The sequence below is a fragment of the Nannobrachium achirus genome (genome assembly GCF_963921795.1).
Source record: "Nannobrachium achirus genome assembly, chromosome: 9".
NCBI classification, from domain to species: Eukaryota; Metazoa; Chordata; class Actinopteri; order Myctophiformes; family Myctophidae; genus Nannobrachium; species Nannobrachium achirus.
In genome coordinates, this window is record NC_137818.1 from 39,422,175 (window position 1) to 39,438,194 (window position 16,020).

Consider the following 16,020-nt stretch of genomic DNA (forward strand, 5'->3'; position numbering starts at 1 on the left):
TTGCTTACAAAATGTACCTGCTATGGTAAATGATGTCCTGTAAAACAAAAAACATGACAGGCAATGCAACGATGAAAAACTTTCATACTTGGAGGAATATGTCCTGTAATACAAAAATGTATAAATGTCCTGCCAACATTAAAGCTCACTTTAGAACATGGATGTTTCAAATTACCATATCACCTATGCTGTCCTTCCACGTTTAGGAAAGGACTAACAATGCATTCTCGCTCTGTTTCATTATTGATAGGCCATATTGACCTGTTTGTCTCCACTCACTGATGAGAATGATTTAACTTCCTGTTTGTCCTAGCAGCACTGTGAGAAGAATCCAGAGATCCTGATGCAGATTCATTAGGAACACCCAGGTTTATCCACACTGATCCCATTTCCCTTCTTCGAGAGGAGATTTACACTATTGACAGGATGGATGGAGCGGGCATATTGCAAAGCACATCTCTTAGAATGAAAAATGTATTGATTTGATTCACCCTTTCCCCAGTGTGGCCCAAAATCACAGCAAAACAGTAAGGATATTGGATAGGATTTGGGGCAAAAAGAGGACTCAAAATTGTATTAGGAGAACACTCATTTACTGCTAATAATCTCAGCAGTGCCTCATGGCTCATCTTCAAAAACCCTACTGTACTACGTATATGTCCATTAGCCATGCATATAAGATGAGCCCACATAAAACTGGTGCGCCATGACAGTATGGTATAATGGACCAAATGTTTTATGATCCTGCCTACATGCACTTGCAGTGCATGCTATATCTGTGAGGGAACAGATGGCCGTCCCTGTTGGTGTGATTCTCCACAGCGACTCCAAGTTAATACACCCGGCATATGGGCATGCATCACAGGGAGGGGACTGGCACATGGCCCTCAGGACAGCACACTGACAGGATGGGGGGAGAAGAAGCGCATGGCCGGCCCGGCACTGCGGTTTCCAAATTGACGTCCCCAGCCAGTGGAAACTCTTGGGACCCAAAACCCTTACCAGGCACATTTCACTTGCATAAATGTCCCTACATCCTGAGAAAATGAACCTGCCAGTGTACCTCGCCAAGGTGTTTCAAACACCAGGGATCGGGTCATGCATTTTTGTTGGGGTGACATGATGTGGGGGGGCATTTGGCTGAGGGCAGGGACACAGACCTCATGTCGGTATAACCTTTGTCTGAATAGTTTCTTGAATCCGAGTAAAAGATTCACACACTTCACACAGTGCTCACTGAATTGGACAGTACAGTGGCATCTGGGCAATGTCTGAAAGATATTGGCACCGTTGAAAAGAGTACAAGAATAACCAAGTATAAGAACTATTATCACTCAACGTAAATATTACTCAAACGAATATAGAATTACTTGGGTGTTGATACTATTCAAGTAAATGTACAAAACTAGCTTGTATAAAGAATATTTTGAGTTAACAGCTATAGTGAAAGGGCCAATGTGGCATTCAGAATACTTAACCATTTCAATACAAATAAGCCAATATGAGAATTCTTTCTCAAAGTTTGCCTTACAATGGATAAGAGTATCAAACTTAATTGTGCCATAACAGTAGACTATAATTGTTGTTAACTGTTGTTGGGGTGGCAGTGGCTCGGGATGTAGAGTGGCTGCTTGGGAATAGGAAGGAAGGTTCCCAGTTCGATCCTGGGCTCCCCCTGTGTTAGTGTTGAAGTGTTCTTGAGAAAAACACTGGTCCCAAACTGCTCCTGATGCAATAACCTGCTTATTGCCTTGCATGGTTTCCTCCACCTGAGTGTAAAGTGCTTTGAATGCACCATTTAGTAACAGTAAATCGTCAAAGAATGACTTACCAGTACAAGTAGAACGACTGAATTTAGAATGTATTCCAAAAGGGCAAGAATACAAAATAACTCTGTAATTACAGTAACAAGAGTATCCTACTAATTATGAGCTACTTCCCAACCCAGACTAACATTTTGATTTTTGATGCTACTGTCTTCATCAGAATAGCTATGACTCTGAAGGAGATGTGGTAGTGTCAAAACTATTTAGCCTTACTCTGTGCACTATCTTTAATGGAACTTTGATAATTCCTTGTGTATCCCTATTCCCTGATCATAAAGCTCTCCTTCTGCTCCAAGCTATCCACTGCTCAGTATCCTCCCTGTTATTTCTGGACACATTCCAGCTGAGGGATTAATGGTCTTATGAATGAACCTTATATCAAATCCTGCTGCTTGACTGAATTAGTTTTATAGCTGCCATGTGGACACTGTCCACTTGCATTTTTTGAGAAACGTTGGGGTGTAGATTAATAGACAACTTTTAAAATCAATTAATATTTAAAAACTGGATGGAACTGGCCTGTTCTAAGCAAGTCGGGGTGCCACATGGAGGAATTATATTAAATGCAGTAAAGTAAAATAATAACAATAAAGGAAAAGGGAAAAAACACATTGCAGCTGTACAGGTTGACAGACCTTGGAAGAGCAATTCAAGTTTTCTACTGCCACCATGTGGCGAAGTGGAATGGTTGTGGTGTATGAACAGCAGCCCCAGTCATTGATGATCCATTCCACAGAGCACTAGTTTTCTATTTTGTCACGTTTATTGTACACACATGGTTGATATAATAAAAAAAAAAAAAAAAAAAAAAAACACCTTGGGTCTCCATGACAATGGTGAAATGACAGTTAAAAGTTTTGAGTTTATTGTATACACAGACTTCTAGGAATATTTATTCCTTATTTAATTATTACAACAGAAGAAAGAAAACAGAATAATTACAGCAAAGGTTTACCAAGATAACATATTTGAAATGACTTAGGTTGAAATAAACGAGTCAATTTCCAATTAGATTTATTTTTATTTGGAAAATTAAGTCTCAAAATTTCAAGAGGGTCCGGCGGAAATAGCAAGTGCACACAAATTCAAAGTGAGGTTTAATACATGGCATCAAATGCTTGTTTACACCAGCAACAATTCCACACCAGCAGCAGAAGCTCCACATCAGCAAGATCAACTGGTTCAAGTAAACACATGTAGTGTATGTTAATGTAGGTAATGTTAATACCTACGATAAAAGCAGTTAAAAAGAGAGGAAAGGCTACAAAGGCCAGTAACCCATCTTAAATGAAGAAACAAACAAAAAGCAAGCAGCGATCTCTCAAAAATAAAATGAATCATTAACTGCCACCTACCCTACTTGTTTGGTAAAAGTAATATAGCCTAAATACAATTAAATAAAAATGTTTTGCCTAATGTGCATTTAGCAATACTTAAATAGACTAAGAAATGTGCTTAACACTGTCAAACAAACAGAAATGGATGGCAACTGAGAACATAGCAATTGCAACAATATGACACAAAGGAAAACATTTATAATGTAAAAAAAAAAAAAAAAAGATTGCAAATTATATAGTTCACCAGAATAAACTACATATTAATTTCACAATTAACACTATTGGGGGTTGAGTTTGCAAATAGGTAGTTTCCACCAAATTAACAAATCAATTCCAATAACTAAAAAAATCTTCCAGTTACATAAGAGGTCATGATATGTACCTGAATCCACATTACTACTGGACTCTATACTAACCAACATCACTTTGTGACACAAAGCATATTAAATACAGATTGGGTGGATTATTGTAACCTTCAAAAACATTACTTAGGCAACCCACCTCAAATGATTATAATATTACATTATATACAACGTGAAGGCTGCAGTCCATTGGCATTCTAATATCTGTGACTGTTTAAGTACCGGTATGTTGGCTCAGTTACAGAAATTCATAAATATTTGAACCTGATTGACTAACAGGTATGCTATCTAAACTCTATTGTTAGTTCCTAAGATCCCAGCATTTATTTATCTGAAAAACATACATACCTTCCAAAAACAACATTATGCCATATGTCCAAGGCGTACCTTCATTTTTCTCTACCTCAGATGGTCAGACCACTTTGAGATCAAAACAAATTGCATTTGACATGTATAAGTACGTAGATCTACACATCGCTGCTGGCACTGAACAAAGGACCAGATCCGTCATAAATGGCAGCACTACGTAGAGACAGAAATAGCTTCTTTTGAGAGGAATGTGCATACAGGTTCTAGAATGCTGCACAGTCATTTGATGTACAGGGCAGAATCAACAAGGAGGCCTTGTGTCTGTACAGCTGGAGAACACATGCAGTACATACAGTAGAGGTGTCTATTGTTTGTTACATGGCTGGAATCTAGAGAGCAATTCTCAGGAATTTGGTGCTCAAAATCAAGGCTGGGTAGCGATACCAACAAGTAACTTCTTGGTACTTCAATTCAACCTTTCATACATAAGCATCCAGCCTGTGAATGTGTGGCTATAACGCACATTGTAAAAGCTTTGGATAAAGCTGCAATAGAAAAGCAGACTATTTTACCATTTAGCTCTTATGAAATGCTCAACTGAATAAAAAGGGGTTTTGTTTTTTCTGTAGGATATATGTCTTAGTCCTGTGTGAAGGTGTGTTTGTGTGTCTCAGTGTTGGTCACATGCTGTGTGCGCCTGTCCATTCTGTGTGATTGTAGCTTGTGCCTCTCTGTACTATACACCTGAGTGTCTGTCTCTAGATATGCATGATTCTACGTGTCTTCAGTGTGTCTGCGACTGTAATCTGTGGTATTGCATCAAGGATAAGGGACAGACTATAGGAAAGCACTTGGGTTTGCCCGGGGATCCTTCTGGTTCCTGTAGCGCACAGCTAGCCAGACCCCAAGAATCTGGGAAGGAAGGGATGCAAAGGTTAAACCAGGTGCAACAGGCTCAATGCATTGATTAAATACAAATTTATGGGGCCATCATTTGAATCCATTCAGACGCAAATGATAGCGTTTTACTTCCTTCCAACAAGTGTGTTGCTTGTGTGCAATGGTTAAATCATCCATCAAACTGTCAATCCACTTGGTCTACCCTTAAACTAATTTGCCATGTAGTGTAGCTCTTCACCATCTGGGCCATAAAGGCTGATAGAATGATTGATTGCTTGGTGAATGAATGGCTCCATTGATGGATTTTTGGTGGCCCGACACTAACCTCTGTGAAGCTGAAGAAGAGTCCGACCCCGCCGAGGATCTTCAAAGTATCTGTGGCGTGATCCAGCATCTTCTCCCCACAGGTGTAACAGGCGGTGGTTTTGCATGGCTGAAGAGAAATGCACAATACCACCAACTCATTTTGAGCATTCAGTTCACTTGCATTTGATCCCATTGTTTGTGAATGTGTACACTTGGGAATGTTGCCAGCATGACATCATATTTATAGAAATAGCACTGGTCAAGCCAACTGCCTGGAAGTGTTTCCCACCATCTTGTGATTTTCCTAGTTGTCACTTTATCAGCCAGTTTCAGAACCGTTTCAGATGCCTTTAGTTTATTATAAAAGCCAAAATGTAAGTGAAACTCAACTGGATTGTATAGATTACACAATACACATCCACCAATTCCTACTTAAAGGACCACTTCACCTCTGGGACAACCAGATCTTATTTTATTGTTGTTTGGGACACGATCAACACAATCCTGAGTTATTGTGTTCAATCTGTGTTTTTAGATATTTTAGTATTTCAGCATGTTACAAAGCATCATATGATGCATTTTGCATCATATGATGCATCAGATGATGCAATATCATGCTCCAGGGTCTGGAGCTGAGTAAATGAATCAGCAGTTTAGCAGCCAAATATTGCGGCTGCTCCACTGAGCGCGGGGGGTGGGTCTGGGTCAAACGAATATCCAATCTGTGCAGCAGTTTTAACGATTCAAATGAAGTTCACACACCAGGCAGGCAGATAGGCAGGCACACACGCACGCGCTGATCTCACCAAGCTGTTAATGTTGATTACATGTTTCTGGTCGCAGTTTTGTGTGGAAGCAGTCACTGGCACACACAGAGACACACACACACGCCGCGACCGTGCGTCGCGATCACTGTGCGTCGTGTTCACTCGCACAAAGGTCCCTCCCCCAGATATCGTTCAGAATAGGGCACAGTTTCAGACTAAAGCGTGAGCTGAGTCTGAAATCAGGCTACCTTAACATAGCACTTGTTTTTTAAGTTGATATTATAGATTTTGTGGTGACTTTCTAGACAGTAAAAGCACAGCTCTGGACAAATAAGATAGTTCAACATAACCCATCAGAAACCCAAAGACTGATGCATCGATTTGACTTGCATGTTTGTCACTTGTGGCTTACGTTGACATATTTTAATAATGGCCTACAAGTAGTTATTACAATTTTCTCGTTTATCAGTCCTAACACTCCATTAATTTAATGTAAACAGTTAACCATGTGTATCTCCCCATCACTAGTGATAATGTCATCATTGGTTAGAAATACGTTTTGCGCACACAACATTAACAATGAAAAATGTTGCATAAACATAGCTTACAGCAGGGCAGCTCGCCACGTCCAGGTCAAACTGTACTCGGCTACTGGTTGAGTTGAGGAGCCCACAGCAGTCCAGTTGGGTCTCCAGGTCTGCCTTTGTCTTGTTGTGCAACACATTCCAAGTAGAGTTCAGCAACGCCTCCTGGTGAAGCATTTACAAATACCAGTGAATTATGAATCATTTCAAGGATTACACATTTCGCATAAAATTATATTCCTCATTTTCTGGGGCCATAAAAGATTTTCAAAATTCACAAACAAAACAAGAGAGAGAGGGACCGAAAGAGGGGAAAACAACAACAAAATACAACATTTAAAACACATTGAGCCCTCACCTGCTGTTCACGGTTCATTGCCAGGCAGGAACAGGACACTCCGAATTGGAAGAGGAAAACAATGAACAGAATGACCATGTACTGGGAGAGAGGTGACTGTCAAAGAAATAACAGAGAAGTGCAAAGTAGTGATATCTTGCAGCACATTGACAACAATGCATCTGCCCTCTCATTCCATTAAACAAACCAAACATCAGCAAAAAGAGGCCATCTGATGACGATGATGATGTACAAGTGCAGTGCAAAATTATAAGTCAATTTAACATGGGAGTGTAAATCTCGAATCATGTACGGTAGATCTCTGGATCCAAATGGGAACAGTGTAGCTCCAATGTGGTTCTCGTACTTCATGTGGCAACTACTATATGTCATCAGTTGTCTGACATAATTTGACTCCAAATTTGGCCAAGACAAGGTGCTTACTGTGTCCATTAGGTAAATTACATCTTTTCTCTGAACCGCCAGTAATATGATTGATTGTTTCATAGATTTCAGCCTGCAGGACAGGGAGACTAAAGGATACAAAGAAGAGCATGACTTGATGGTGGTGCATGGCTCCGATGAGTCCTACGATGGCTATGAGCAGGAGGAAGACGCCGACAGCGATGACTCCTCCGATGATGTGGATACTAGACACCAGCCCGAAGCCTTTCCCCCATGCTGCTACTCCGATCAGCAGCAGCCCCACCAGCTGAACGCACAACAGGGAAGCAGTTCAAACGGGGTCAACAAGATAGTAGCAACACGCCGCAAATGAATAGGCTAGGCTGTTCTTATAAAAGTCTATGATGATTTGAAAACACAGAAGAAATAGTTCACCCGAGGTCAAATGTACTTTTTTAAGACCCATGAAAGGTTTTTAATACATTTGTAAATCTTCACCAAATGATGCTGTAATTATTACATAATTATTATATGGTCGTTGTGAATGCCACTTCAGACATGATCATAAAAGACATTGAAGCTGATAAGGGTCCTGAAACATGATGACGGTCGCTGATAACATCACATGTTATCAACGACCGTCATGTTTCAGGGCTAGGTCTATGGGTAGGAGACTAGTAGAAGAGTAGTTACTAGAGTGGATCCGTGTAAATGAATGCCAACTACAGGCCACTGAGGCCAGACAGTACAACAACAATAGCAGCAGTGTGTTGCTGATGATGACCAATTCACTGGGAGACAGGATACCGCTACAATTCTAGGTCATGATGATCATTCTGACCCACACGGAGTTCCCCTCGTTATAGCAACACAAACAAGGCCAAAAAAACAACGTTGGCTAGATTGTGTTGACAGCAAATTCGTTTGTATCACCTTTACGTTTACCAAGCTGCCATGCTAACGTTGGCTATCAGGCGCATCATGGCGATATCATCACTACTATCAGCTGACGTTAGGAGGAGTAGGTCGTTTCCAGTGGTGTAAAGTAACTAAGTACATTTACTTAAGTACAAATTTGAGGTATTTGTACTTCACGATGCGACGCATTGTGAGCTTGTAGATCTGCTCATTTCAACATTTGAAAACTTGCCTCAGTACCTTTACTTTTGGTAATTTTAAGTACATTTTGATACCAATACTTTTGTACCTGTACTCAAGTACATTTTAAATTCCGGACATTTTCTTGTAACAGAGTGTTTCAACATTGCGGTATTGATGATACTTTTACTCAAGTACAACATTTAAGAACTTTTTTGCACCACTGTAGGTCGTTTTCTACATTACTGCCTGTGTCGGTCTTTCTTGGCTAACGTTAGCTACGGTAGCTAGGTACACACACACCGCTAGTAGACCTCTATGTAGTAGACTACTAGTTGACTCATTCGCTAGGGAACTAACACAAAGAAACTGTACATACCAATGATCACCAGCGTATTGATAAACCAGGCTTTTGAAATAAAATACAAAATCGTTAGTCAAAATCTACGCTGTTTACTCTAGACATTGTTAGCAAAGGCTAAATTGTGATCCAGTAGTTAGCAGAAGCTAAAAGTTAGCATGATGATGATTATGGTGATGATGATGATCAGATGATCCATTTTGCGATGCACTCACCATGTAAACCACGTTCAGGGAACAAAGCGCATTCTTAGAACAGGTGAATCCACCACAGACCATATTCGAACAACTCTAGCTGGACCCAAACGTAGGAAAAGTGACAAGAGATCGACGCGTCTTTCAGTTTCTTTTGCTTTTAGGAGCAGCTGAGCTGAGCTGGCTAGCAGCAACACCAGCACACTGAGGGGCGTGGCCAACCGATGACGTCACTGCGGAAAACGCGTCACGCTCTTCCTGTAGCTAACCTGTTTTTGAGCGGTGGTTACACCGTCTCCTATACGTGGCCGTGTGTGTATGCGTCCGTGTGTGTGTGTGTGCGTGTCTGTATGTAGCCTACAGTACCTTTTGTGACCACACATGTTAAGGGAGGGGCGCTGTTGTTCAGGCCAGGCCAGACACACACACACACACACACACACACACACACACACACACACACACACACACACACACACACACCACCGCTCAGTTCACACGGGTGTGATTTTTGTGATCTATTTCACATTAACCTCTTCAACTCTCCAGTCTTTAGCTTACTGGACCTGGGTTGGCTCTGTACTCTGTCTCTGTACACCAAATATATTCACCTTGATCTTGTACTTGTACTTTTGGCTTTGATTGATTGATTGATTGATTGATTGATTGATTGATTGATTGAATATTTTATTAGACAAAAATGTAGTAGGTCTACAGCACAAGTACAGTCAAAACAAACAAACAACAACAACAAAAAGTTACAACACAAGTAGGCCTACTGTCAAAACACCCTGTCTGTCTGTCAAACAAACTTGTTATTCAATTCATCATGCAGACTTGGGTGACATAATCTTCGCATGGATGATGCAATAGCAAAAATGTAATAGTTGATGGTAAGCTGTAGCCTAAGCTCCATACTGTTCAATAGTTGTTGCTTCTTGTTCTGCTTCTGATAACTCAACATCCATATCTGTCTACAGGTCTGTCTGTCTGTCTGTCCACCTGCCTGTCAGTCTGTTTCACCTCATCCCTCACTGGTGGTGTGTCATCGCATCAAGTAAGTGACTGGTCATCTTGGACAATTATTATGTTATTATATGAATTATCTGGCAGTGGAATGCCTCCTGTATTATTAGGCAACTATATTTTCTGTGTCATGGCAGGTCAGTCACTTAGCTACTGTAACTGTAAACACTAGTCTAATTTCACAATTATTATGAATATGAAGTGTGGTGACATGCAGCTGAGGAATTGAGCAATCGACAAATACACTAGCAGGGTGTTTACAATCTACATATACATGGATGTTCAGAAGCTGAACCTGAAGCAGCCATTGCACAAACACATACATAGGATTTAGTACAACTCACTTGATGAATCCTTTTAAATTGTTCATATAATTCACATTTAATTTTGCATTTTAAAATATAAATGCAAATTCCCCTTTAACTTGAAGCCAAGGATCTCAATAATGTGATACATGAGGAAGCCTTTTGCAAAGCCCTCCTCTCAGTAGTCCGCTCAATAGTGCAGTCAGAGAATGCATACAGTAAAGACTAAGGTCTGAAATAAGGAAGTGAGTTCAGTTCAAAACCTGCAGAGGAAACTGAGACACCCATTCGCAATGAGCAGAGTTTGTGGTCTGGAGAGAGAGACAGCAAGTTGTCGTTTTCCTGCGTGGCTTACGCACATTTGTGAGGCCAACATTTAGGCGATCAAATGGGCTGAAACATGCAATTTGGTGCAGTTTACTACGGGTCTAAATGTCAAGATGAATAGTGGCAGTAAGTCAGTAAACTCCAGTGCGATAAAAGCTGAGGTGAAGAGGCATGAAGCTGTCAAGAATACAATCAACAGACTTTTCAAGCAGATCGAAAGGGTTGCAGATCCACAACTGCGCTGTGGCCTTAAGGTCTACCTCCACAGTATTGAAGGTAAGTTTAACTCTGATTATTTTTCTGAACTCCCTTCTGAGTCTATTGGAGTAGTTTATTTTTCTTTTGTTTGTTTTTTTCTCAGTGAAGAAAATAACATTATGGAACAAAGTAACCCCTTATTTAGTGGGCTGTTTGTAGCCTACTAATTCTGGTGCACATAGGCCAAGCTGCTGGGTGCTTTTCTTTGTTATGTCATGAAGTCAGAACACTTCATTTGTTTCACAGTGCGTTCCATGTGTTTTATTGTTTTTGTATTTTGTTTATTGAACTTTAGACGTGAGCTCTAAGGAAACATTATATGCAGACTAAGATGATAGAGAGATGATATGCTTGACTGACTTGTGCTTCCTGTGTCAGTTATTTTCACTGAGGGGAAGCAGGGTTCAGTCGATGGCGATTTTCATCCAGCTTGCCTCCTGATGCTGGGTGCAGTTATGTATTATGGTCAGACAGACTCACTCAGGGGGACACAAGCAATGGCAACAATGGCAGCATCCTTGGACAGCCATTACCATGGTAGCAGAATGGAACCTGCCGTATATACGTGTCGGCCTACTTCCTGTCTGCCAGTCTGCAACTACACCCACAAAGCCATTTCCTGTGAAAATACCTTTTCACAGTGCCTTTTTACGCATGAAGTTCAAGTTCATCAGCTTGACATAGTTTCCTCTATACCCCACGTTGTTCTCGTTACTATGACATAATGTACAGTAGGAACATCTTTGCATTGTTATTATTATATTATATTACGTATATTTCTGTCCTGCATAGATACAGCATGGATTTAGGACGAAAATAAACCAGGTAAAGAAATTAGTCTTTTTATTTAATGTCTAGTGAGCTGTGGGGTCTCTATGATCCCAGATAATCAAAAAACAAACAAAAAAACAAACGTGGCCTTTTTAGGACCTGCCAGCTCTTGACACAGTGTGTGAGAGAGAGACATCCCTGTGCATCAAAACGTCCTATCAGATTCCTCCATGTTTGGGTTATTGTCAAAGCTCCAGTCAGGATCAAAGCCTCTGTACTCAACATGAGGCCTGGTTGTGACACTGTGGAGTTCAGTGCTGTTAGAAAGAGGGCCATTTCTCTGTTGGAGTTAAGCAAGTGGGTGCAATCGACTGACTGTATGTATGCCAAGAAAAAGATGTGTGTGTGTGTGTGTGTGTGTGTGTGTGTGTGTGTGTGTGTGTGTGTGTGTGTGTGTGTGTGTGTGTGTGTGTGTGTGTGTGTGTGTGTGTGTGTGTGTGTGTGTGTGTGTGTGTGTGTGTGTGTGTGCGGGGGGGGGGGGGGGGCGTAGACGCTCCAGGGAGCAGGGATGTGTCGTGCACACATAGACATCAAAGGGGACTTGAGCCCCTGCCCTAAAATCTGTAAAAAGTGCCCTCTCCAGACCACGAATGCAGTTTTTTACTATGGTGAAAGAAATGCAAATGCCCTCTTTCCATGCCATACCTGAAGGCAGCATTCAAGAGAATTGCCTTGTCCAAACTCTCCTGAACTTGAAATGCAGCATCTTATGTTGAAATACTTGCCCTCTCTGTGTAGAAATCCATGCCGTTATGCCACATCTCCAGTATTCACTTGATTATGCTTAGTTTAGTATGTATCAAGTACTGAGTAGTGAGCTCGGAGGTTGGCTATTTTCAATATTTTCACCAAAGACCCTTTTAGAAATTTCAGCACCTGCCTCTCTAACATTCTCTGCACGTCCCTGGTGTGTGTGTGTGTGTGTGTGTGGGGGGGGGGGGGGGGGGGGGTAGACGCTCTAGGGAGCAAAATGAAGATATTTGAATCTGACTCATTGCATAGCCGGCAATGCTCAATGCAGCATGGCAGGTGAGGGGGACGTTCAGAGGGGAAGATAGATGCAAGAGGGGTGAGAGAGGACGGCTCACGGTGAAGGAGAAATGAAAAATCACCCAGCATGACCACTGCCCTTGGCCACTGTCCATCTGACAGTCTCCGCCTGTGAGTGTCACTATGCATGTGTGTGCACTGTGCATGCATGTTTGTGTGTGGGTGTACAGTATGTCTGTGTCTGTCCGTATGCTGTGTGTGCTTGTGTATGTGAATGTTCAGTGATGAGAGATACTGTACATGGGAAAGAGAGGGGGTATGTGATTTCTCCAGTTTGCAGCACACATTTGTCACTTTTTTTAAAGATTTGTTTTTTGGGCTGATAGGACAGTAGACTGACAGGAAATGGGGGAGAGATGGGGAGTGACACGCGGCAAAGGTTGTCCGGATCGGGAATCGAACCGGCGACGGAGCCAGGCATCCATGCCTATGTGGCAATGCCTAAGTGGTATGCACCAGGACCAGTAGGCCAGCGGGCGCCTCACGTTTGTCACACTTTTTCACAATGATTTGAACAGCAAGCTGCACAAAATGTGTACTCAGTATTATAAATCTGTCACCCTCAAAATGATATAATTGTATTATTATAACATGTCTATCTTCTTGATATTGTTGGGGCGTTTTCTGCCTTTAGTGACAGTACACAGTAGAGAGAGACAGGAAAGGGTGACACAGACACAGCAAAGGTCGTTGGGCTCTGGAATCGAACACACAACTTGCTGTCAGGCTGCTAGAGCCTTGTGATATGCACTTCAATCGTTAGGCCAGCGGCGCCCCAATATGCCTTTATTACACTAATGTGATTTTCCTTAAAGTTTCAAAATATTGGAGGGCGATATCAAATGAAAATTATTTAAAAAGAATATGAGTGACATGATTTTCTTTCTCTTTTTTTATCAGTGCTCACTTGCTCCCAGGCTCTATGCTTCCCCATGGAGCCAAAGGCTAGGCTAGGCTAAAGTAGTCAGGGTCTTTTGTATTCTGTGTGAGTGCTTATTGCCCTCTCACTAGATGTGGAAGGGAGGAGGGAAGCTGGGTGAGCAGGTGGACAGTCATCATGTGCTATACGATGTTAGTGGGAGGTTGAGAGAGGGAGCGCTATGGGGAAAGGAAGCTACTGATTTCCCATCATGGTGTGTTTTTTTTTTGTTGGTTGTTGTTGGTTTTGTTGTCAGTGAGTAATTAACATGAAATCGCACGCAGCGCTATCTCAGTGATGAATATTGTCGTCATGGTTCAGACAATGTTTACTGGTTCTTGCTCACACAGAGCAATTCCTTTTCCCATTTGGACAAGATATTATTGTAATTTTATGAACAACACATAACACAATGTGTTTATACTGTAAGTACAGACTCACATATCTAAAATGGCTCGTCTTATAATGTATTTGTGTTATGTGGACAGAGTGATTCATTTGCATTGTTGTACAATATTGATGTCCATCATGCCCGCATTGTTCTCTTCCCCTTTAAAACTGTGCTTTGTGCTGTTAGGCCAGAGCTTCCCCACTTCTGCTAATGAACACACGTCATACATTAGTAGGTAATAGGCTGCAGATCAATACCTTCACAGGAAATCTTTCTTTCTCTGTCATACAATACCCACAATAGAGAATGCACTAAAGGACGAGTAAGAAAGGAAGGAAGGAATGAAGGGCGGACAGAGGGACGGACGGACGGACGGACGGACGGACGGAGGGACGGAGGGACGGACGGACGGACGGACGGACGGACGGACGGACGGACGGACGTGCAAGAGATGATTGTGCCACCACAGCCAGGAAGATTGTAACACCTTAGCAACAAACAAGCCATGCCTCCTACTGAGGAGGAGCCATGCAGAGAGAGAGAGAGAGAGTGAGAGAGACAGACAGAGAGAGAGAGAGAAAGAGAGAGACACATACACTCACACACACAGATACACACACACACATACATATACACGCATGACTGTTGGAGGCAGACGGATGATGTTGATAGTACTATTCCACCAGCTGTATAAATTAGGGAAAAACACTGCTTTCCCTTCCCTCCCTCCATATAGGCACTCAAGCCATCCATCTCTGTTACTGTCATTGTTGACCTGCCTAGTCTCTTTCCCTTCCTCTTCTCCTCTCCTCTCTCTCCATCTCTCTCTCTCTCTTCCACCGCGATTTTCTCCTCCAGTCTCCAGTCATTTACCAGGTCCAGCTTGTCTATGCTGCTTTACCACCAGCCTCTACACACCCCCCCAACATCCCCCCCACCCACCCCCACCTCAGCGCAGAGGGAGAAAGATGGACGGGAGGGGTTGTGGGGGAGAATGAGAAATAAAGAGAGCGAGGACGCAGCACAGTCTGCTTTCTGAGAGAAACGGTGAACGACAGAGAGAGACAGAAGGAGAGGCAGTGTTTCTGTATGGATTGCCTATTGCATCAAGGAGGGGCATGTAGTGGGTGGGACACTGGAGATTCCTATCAGCGTGTGTTTGTGAGGGGGACACAGTGAAAGAGAGGACGGGACGAGCTGTGCATGTGTGTGCGCGTGTGTGAGAGACAGAGGGAGAGAGGGAGAGAGAGATTTCTTTGGACTCGTTGAACCTGCGGCACGCCGTCTCTCTTGGAGTAGAGGAGCTTGTTGAGCGAGGACTCGCCTGAGCACCTGCTCTGTGCCGGTGCTCTGCTGTCACTTGATGTCTGACACATTCAGAGGACACAGCCACCCAGGGACAGAGAGAGGGGCGTGATGGCCGCATGCTCCCTGGATCGGTCATGCGTCTCCAGATATCTGCCTGGGATCCCTTTGGCTTCTCTTCCCGATCCCCTTCAGCCCTCATCAGTGTCCTCCCTGTGTGCCTCTGCGAGGCTGCCTGCCCTGCTGCCGCCGCTCCCGCTAAATGGATGCTGCTGTCAAAACACATGTGTGGCTTTGAACGCGAACCCATGATCTAGAGCTGGGGATGCACACACAGCTCTGGGATTACTGTACCGTACAGTTTTCTGCAAGACGATTGCCATTATTTATACCTTTTTTGTGCGGCTGCTGCTTGTCCTCTGTGATGGTGTGAAGCGTACAAATGCTTTTTCCCCTTCTAACTAAATCATGATTTCTGCACTAGCAAAAGATGCGCCAGGAGGTTTGAGCTGAACAACATGGAAGATGGGGGAGCGGCTCATGAAGAATAAGGTCAAGTAAATAATTACCAATGAAATGAGGCTAGACGCTATGATGATTTGCTCGCCTCAGTAGCTGCATACATATGTATCAGACAAACATGAATCAGATGCTTTATTGCAACAGTAAAGCCTACTGGAATGCAGCGACAATGTATTATGGATGGTCGTGAGGAAGAGAGGCCCTTTTTCCTGAATTGAAAAGAAAAAAGAATACCTAGACTCTGAAACGATCTACAACAGAATTTCAGCGCCGAAGCATAGAAATCAGGGAATGGATGAA

The 16,020-nt window shown here is 42.6% G+C and overlaps 1 protein-coding gene across 1 annotated transcript; it reads right to left on the reverse strand.

Annotated features, from left to right (window-relative positions):
* Nucleotides 1-2,686: 2,686 nt before the first annotated feature.
* On the reverse strand, nucleotides 2,687-8,993 carry tspan31 (tetraspanin 31). Its single transcript, XM_080733406.1, has 6 exons — nucleotides 8,808-8,993; nucleotides 7,273-7,440; nucleotides 6,750-6,830; nucleotides 6,416-6,556; nucleotides 5,060-5,167; nucleotides 2,687-4,746 (listed from the first exon to the last, which is right to left on the reverse strand). The coding sequence occupies exons 1-6, from the start codon at nucleotides 8,868-8,870 to the stop codon at nucleotides 4,672-4,674; spliced, it is 636 nt and encodes a 211-aa protein (XP_080589532.1). The 5' UTR covers nucleotides 8,871-8,993; the 3' UTR covers nucleotides 2,687-4,671.
* Between the last annotated feature and the right edge of the window lie 7,027 nt (nucleotides 8,994-16,020).